Raw genomic sequence first — 7,500 nt, 5'->3', positions numbered from 1 at the left:
CCGAGAACCCTCCTCCCCTTTTCAAACACCTGAGGTAAAAGGATACAGAGCTCAAATGAAAAGCGATGCGGTTGCACGACTCAATGTGTCGAGGACTTTTCTTTTTAAACTCTGGTCCTTATTCCCGTGTGAGATCAGTGAATAGTTAACATTATGAACCGATGAACAACAACACATCAGAGGAGACACTCGGAAGGTTCGGGACAGAGACAGAGACAGAGACAGGGGACAGGGATAACAAAAGGAAGAGAGAACAGGTCACGTGGACGAGAGGAGGGGGACGTGGGGACTTCAGACAGTGACCACACAGATCTCCCAAGCTGTGAGGGTGTATTCTATTATAGTGTTGCGGGTTACAAGCTGTAACATTGATTTGTGTGTTTCTTTTACGTTGTTTTATTTGGCAGGGACAATGCACAATGATTAAAGAAAGGCATAATAACACTGCACCAGATGTAGCTATAACCTTCATCTTCTTCCACAGTCCCCGGACGGCTGCCGTGAACACATAAATAATTGGAATAATTTTTTTTTAAACAGCTGCCAATTGGGTTCATAATTAGAAATATAATTACAATAGTATCATAAAGTCAATTAATACTTAATGGATGATCATATTATGTGGAAAGGCCCGGAGCCAGCGTAACCCTTCCAAGAATCAACGGTACAAAACTCTCAGTTAATTCAAGTTTCGAGTAAATTTCCCCCATTGATTAGTGTTCCTGAAGTGTCCCTAAAAGCCACGTGACGTCTACTAGATGCTAAAAGGTCAGTGCTTCTTCTGAACATCCTTTTATTGTGGTATTTTTCAAGTACAGTCTTTGTGCCGAGGAAAGGTCAGTTAAACTCGGCCTGTCGTAAAAAAGAAAAAGAAGGTCTGTCTGTCTGTCTGTCTGTCTGTCTGTCTGTCTGTCTGTCTGTGTGCACCGGAGAAGTGCCCCATTCCCCTCCCCATAGACACACACAGTACAGAGCTCTTAACATGTGAATAGAGAGTGACACACACACACACACACACACACACACACACACACACACACACACACACACACACACACACACACACACACACACACACACACACACACACACACACACACACACACACACACACACACACACACACACACACACACACACACACACACACACACACACACACACGCACGCACGCCTGGGCATGTGCAGAGCTAGAATGGTGAGAAACAGATTAAGATCAATTCGGTGACGGAGACACATAGACAGAGACAAGCTGAGGAGGAAGTGATGGGAAAGGGAGTGAGGGAGAGAGAGAGAGAGAGAGAGAGAGAGAGAGAGAGAGAGAGAGAGAGCGAGAGAGAGAGAGACCGAAGTGGCAAGACTACTGTCATCATTTAAAGAGAGAATGAGAGCTATGGTAGAAAATATATGGGGGACAAATTGACATTGAGAAAGGCAGTCAAATTGAGGGAGGGAGAGAGAGAGAGAGAAAGAGAAAGATAGTAAGAAAGAAAAAGACAGAGAGAGAGATGTGCTGTATCGTCGGTAGGTGCATGTGTGTGTATGTATAAATGTATAATACACCCACATATAATATTACAGCATGGATTACAGTAAGAGTTCCTCTCGTGAATGTATCCATACAAACAAACTGCATGTATGGCCAGTGATGCCACAGATTACTTGTAAAAGTAATCTGATTACTGATTACTGATTACTCCTTTAAAAAGTAATCTAAGTTACTTTACTGATTACTTGATTATCAGAGTAACTTAGTTACTTTGAAAGTAACTAGGTTACGAAGTCGTCGTCGTTCCCCCAACAGTTTTTTTTTAAACGCTTTATTGAAAGTGCATAAATTGTTTTTAACTTGTTTCTCTGCACATAACGTAAATTGTTAAACTAGTGCTTCAGCTTCTGTACCATCAAGTATGGTAAAGCAACAGTCTATGATGCTCACAGCATTAGAGCAGCCAGCCAGTGGTTTTACAAAACCAGTGTATCACATCTAACAAATGCAGGCTGAACTATTCAATTATATCAACTGTAACTATTAAATTGTTTTTATAAATGTCTCTCTATAAACATACAATCAGTCTCTCTTTAACATGTAAATTAACTGTAAATCTGGCAAATAAGAGCTTTTGCTCTGCCACCATCAACCCTCCTGTACCTAGTCGAAGCGTCGGCTAGTGTTGTGATTCCAGATGCTTTCAATGCAATTGGATGTGCTGTTTTTAGCGGTAGACAGTATTTTGTTTCCTCCGCCGTGAAGTAGTGACTGAGGCTACGTTTAGATGCGTTTTGGGGTGGAATTCTGCAAGCGTTTTGGGGTGGAATTCTCCGACGACGGAGCCCTGCTGTCACACGATTGGCGCATATGTCACATGACGTGCTGTGAAGACCCGCCCTACTCTGCCTCTGATTCGCATACTGTGGATGGGGAATGTGATTTGACCAAAGCAGAGTCACTCACAGACAGAGGGACCAGTCACGCCGCGGGACACATTCTTGTAGTTAACCCTTTCACTGCCACACCACGTCACTCCCAAAAGAAAAACAGCTCAAAATGTATTTTTGACTGTCGAAAACGAAATAAAATACTGCATTCCGCCTGCATTATGAATTTATGATGAGATAGTAACGAAATAGTAATGCACAGCCACTTGGACAAGTAACTGCAATCAGATTACTGGCTTTTAAAGATTAACGCGTTAGATTACTATTTTCGGGGAAAAGTAATCAGATTACAATAACGCGTTACTTAGTAACGCGTTACTGGCATCACTGTGTATGGCACACATACTGCTATATTGTGGGGCACTTACTGTATATGCGCATTATATTTAATGATATCTTTAATAGAGTATTACCTAATTGTTATCATTACCAACTTGTTTTTATCTGTGATTTGGCAACATGGATTTATTAACTGCATGCCAATATATAGCAAGTTGAAACTGAAATTGAGAGAAAGAGATAGAAAGTGAGAAAGAGAGGATGAGTCAGACAGCTAGACAGAGAGAGATAATGAGACAGAGAGAGAATGAGACAGCTAGACAGAGAAAAAGAGAGAGAATGAGACAGACAGCTAGACAGAGACACAGAGAGAGAATGAGACAGACAGCTAGACAGAGACACAGAGCGAGAACGAGACAGAGACAGAGAGAGAGAATGAGACAGCTAGACAGAGAAAAAGAGAGAGAATGAGACAGACAGCTAGACAGAGACACAGAGAGAGAACGAGACAGAGACAGAGAGAGAGAATGAGACAGCTAGACAGAGAAAAAGAGAGAGAATGAGACAGACAGCTAGACAGAGACACAGAGAGAGAACGAGACAGAGACACAGAGAGAGAACGAGACAGAGACAAAAAGGAGATAATTAGTTAGAGACAGCTAGACAGAGAGAGAACGAGACTGATAGAGAGAATGAGACAGCTAGACAGAGAGAGAGAGAGAGAATGGGACAGTAAAACAGAGACAGGGAATGAGACAGAGACAGAGGGAGACGATTAGCTAGAGGGAGACAGCTAGAGAGAGACAGGGGGAGAGAATGAGTCAGAGACAGAGGGAGACGATTAGCTAGAGGGAGACAGCTAGAGAGAGAGAGAGAGAGAGAGAGAGAGAAGGAGACAGAGACAGGGGGAGAGAATGAGTCAGAGACAGAGAGAAAATAACATAGAGACAGGGGGAAGAGAACGAGACAAAGACAGACAGAGAGAAGACAGATGTCCTTGGTGCCATGCAGCCCCTCCCCGCCGTACCTTCATGGGGGCCAGCTGTATGGGGGTGATGTAGGAGGGGTCCACCATGGGCTTGGGCCGGTTGGCCGTGTCGGCCAGGAGGCTGTGCCACTGCTGCGGCAGCCCGGTGAACCTCTGCTCCCGCGGGTCGAAGCCTGTGTGGACCCGGTGCTCGAAGTTCGACGGAGCTGAGATCTCCAACCGCTTCTTCTTCTTCCCAAACATGCTGGAAAACCCGGACAAACCTAGCAACCCAAAAGAGAGAGAGAGAGAGAGAGATGTTGATTAGGGGGTGTGACGATTCTTAGAATTGTACCACATTTAGATTATATGAAATAAAATTTGATTAATTATACAGAACTGAATTATACACTAACTGAATATGCCGATTTAGCTAAGAAAAGTTACAAGTCAACACACAGCAAACTCAGTGTTGTGATGTAATATGGAGGTTTACCAATAAGGGCTTTAAAAATAATACCAATGATAGTTACGCCTTTAAACCAGAGAAGGCCATCCAACTGTCATATCTATCATGTCTGTCACCAGTAATACATCTGAGGGCAGAATGATAGTAGTAGTAGTAGTAGTAGTAGTAGTAGTAGTAGTAGTAGTAGTAGTAGTAGTAGTAGTAGTAGTAGTAGTAGTAGTAGTAGTAGTAGTAGTAGTAGTAGTAATTCATTAAATATTATTCAAATAAATGTTGATGATCTACTAGGGCTGGGTGATTAATCAAGTTTAAATTAAAATTAAAATGTTGTCTTCCCACAATCATGAAAACAAGATAATCAAGATAAAACTATTATTGTGCTGCATGCATGCTGTGTTGCTCTCATTTTGTCTTGTGTTGTAAATGCAGCGCATATTTCCTTCACAGTGGTGTGCTCTGACCCCCCCCCCCCCCCCACCCCCTCCCACCAAACCCAAACAGTATGTTCACAAACAAATTCAGTCGTCATATGATGTTTTCAAATCAATGAGTAATCGTGTTTAATGATCATGATTCAATATCAATCAAAATAATAGTGATTATGATTCGTGCAGCCCTGATCTATTCAGACAATTGATGCAGCTGGACAAGCACATCCATGTTGAGGCCGCACAGTGCATTGATTATTTCCCCCCCAGCCCTTACTGTTGATTGATATCTAAACCACTGCACTAAATAGTTTCTGTCACTTAAATCCCTAAATACAAAATGTAAAATCCATTAATATACATATATAAGATTGCTGCACACAGTAAAGAAAACGCTGGCTTTACACAGAGACAGAAATTGTTCTTCAAATCATTCAATCTATCCTCCATTCAGTATGACCTTGTTATACTAGGAGTGTGTTTCTTGTGTGGGATTCAAAGGGAGCTGTGCAGGATATAGTGGATGCAGGTGACCGAAGTGAACCCTTTTGATGATCTTATATCACAACAATGAAAAACCTCTGGCACCCTTACCAGGAAAGAAGAAAAATGCACACTGACCACCAGTAGTATAAACACACTTTTGACAGAGGTGGGGAGAGAGAAAGTGTTTAACATTGGCTTTGTATATCACTGGCAGTTTGCTGGCACTGTTATGACACTGCTCACCATAAGGTCGACGGTTCAATCCCTAGCAGTCGGGAGGGTGCATATACCAGCTGTGAGGTAGCAACTGGAGGGTGGCTACGGTGCCCAAAAGAGTGCCAAAGTACTCTTGAGCAAGGCATCGAATCCCTAACCTGCACCACAAACGACAATAGGCAACTATAAATGTAGATTGATAAATAAAGACAAATGAGAGGGCAGGCAGCCACATGCCTGACAGACTAAACCATTAAAGTGTGAGATGGTGGGGGTGTTTGAAATTCTATCTTTTTTTATATGTACCATTGTAGGGGTTGAATATAATTTTAGTAACCCCCCTGAAACTTGAGACTTGTATTGCTTTCAGGGGAGCCGAAGTGTCTTTCCCCCGTTTCTCTCTCCCCCATAATTCCAGGCTGTCTCCCTGGCCCCTGAGCAGTCATGCACGCTGGCTGCCAGTACATAGAGAATCATAGAGAAGGCGCCCTCTATAGGCCGCAAACCAACATGATTTTCCAAAAGTGTCCCACAATGGCAGTGCATGGAAAGTGTACCATTAGGAAAACACAAGGAATGCTTATTGATCACTCATGATCAATAAACAAATATATACAGATCTCTATAGATATTACAGTAATTCACACGCCCTTCCCAACCATATCCGCCATGCAGACACCCTCTCATAATTTAAAAAAGCCCTTAAAACCCACCTTTTTACCCTTGCTTTCAACTGTATTGTATTGTATTGTTTGTTTGTGTGTCTTTTAGCACTAGGAAAAGCGCTATATAAATATGATGTATTAATATTATTATTATTATGTACAGATGGAGTATCTGTAGAAGTCGTAACGTTAACATGCTTGCTGCATCAATACTGCAATGGGGCACCTTGAATGAAGGCCCATATGTCTCGTGGACAATGGTGTCATGATGCGGGCGATGATGGCCTGTCTGTGAAAAGAGACTATTGTGTCCTGTTGTTCTGGAAGTCACACCACAAGGCAGGAAAACAATGTCTCTCTCTCTCTCTCTCTCTCTCTCTCTCTCTCTCTCTCTCTCTCTCTCTCTCTCTCTCTCTCTCTCTCTCTCTCTCTCTCTCTCTCTCCTCTACCGCCGACAGTGCCCTCAGTACCAGCCTGAACCAGACTCACCCAAAATATACACATACACGCACAATGCACACACACTTGCGCGCGCGCGCACACACACACACACACACACACACACACACACACACACACACACACACACACACACACATATATATGCATAATGTTCAGAAACACATACACATATCTACATTAGCAGACATGAACATAAAACTGTATGTGTCTCAGACAAATCTCATCTGTGGAATGGTGATCAAGGTGGTTATTACTTTCTGGCCCTGCAAAGCTGGAGCCCTGTTAGTATTGAACTTGAGATTGAATGCCACACATTTCAAGGATTAACATAATGTTCTTCCTGTGAACATGCACCAGCCTCTCCTGAAGCTAGAAACCAGAGAGAGAACGGAGATGTCACTGGGGTGTAAAACCCCCACAGACAAGGGAGGGCTGATGACATCACTGATTGGAGGGTTCTCTCTCTGATGTCTAGCTTCAGGACAAGAGTGGTGCATGTTTACAAACACTGACTGAACTGGCCTGGGGCACAGGAAGAGTTATTCTAATGTGTGGCAGACTTCCCCTTTAAACTCACTTACTTACTCAACGTCTGAGTTCTGACCTAACCTCAAATACACGGTTTATATAAAAAACTAAAATCCTGAATTCCTGGGATCATCGATTACTGGAGCATACAGCACAATACAGCACAATACAGCACAACAATACAGCACAACAATACAGCACAATACAGCACAATACAGCACAACAATACAGCACAATACAGCACAATACAGCACAACAATACAGCACAATACAGCACAACAATACAGCACAATACAGCACAACAATACAGCACAATACAGCACAATACAGCACAACAATACAGCACAATACAGCACAACAATACAGCACAATACAGCACAATACAGCACAACAATACAGCACAATACAGCACAACAATACAGCACAACAATACAGCACAATACAGCACAACAATACAGCACAACAATACAGCACAACAATACAGCACAACAATACAGCACAACAATACAGCACAATACAGCACAACAATACAGCACAACAATACAGCACAACAATACAGCA

At 42.6% G+C, this 7,500-nt stretch overlaps 1 protein-coding gene across 1 annotated transcript in view; it reads right to left on the bottom strand.

Annotated features, from left to right (window-relative positions):
• Positions 1 to 3,949, bottom strand: part of pak5 (p21 protein (Cdc42/Rac)-activated kinase 5) — a gene marked incomplete at both ends in the record, with an annotated part of 134,108 nt that extends 130,159 nt beyond the window's left edge. Inside the window, one exon of the mRNA XM_084314663.1 lies at positions 3,746 to 3,949. Coding sequence (XP_084170789.1) covers positions 3,746 to 3,949 — 204 coding nt within the window. The remainder of the gene's footprint in view (positions 1 to 3,745) is intronic.
• Between the last annotated feature and the right edge of the window lie 3,551 nt (positions 3,950 to 7,500).

Source organism: Notolepis coatsorum, assembly GCF_963971535.1.
Source record: "Notolepis coatsorum genome assembly, chromosome: 5".
Classification (NCBI taxonomy): domain Eukaryota; kingdom Metazoa; phylum Chordata; class Actinopteri; order Aulopiformes; family Paralepididae; genus Notolepis; species Notolepis coatsorum.
The sequence above is the reverse complement of the archived record's forward strand: the minus strand, read 5'-3'. Positions and strand labels throughout refer to the sequence as shown.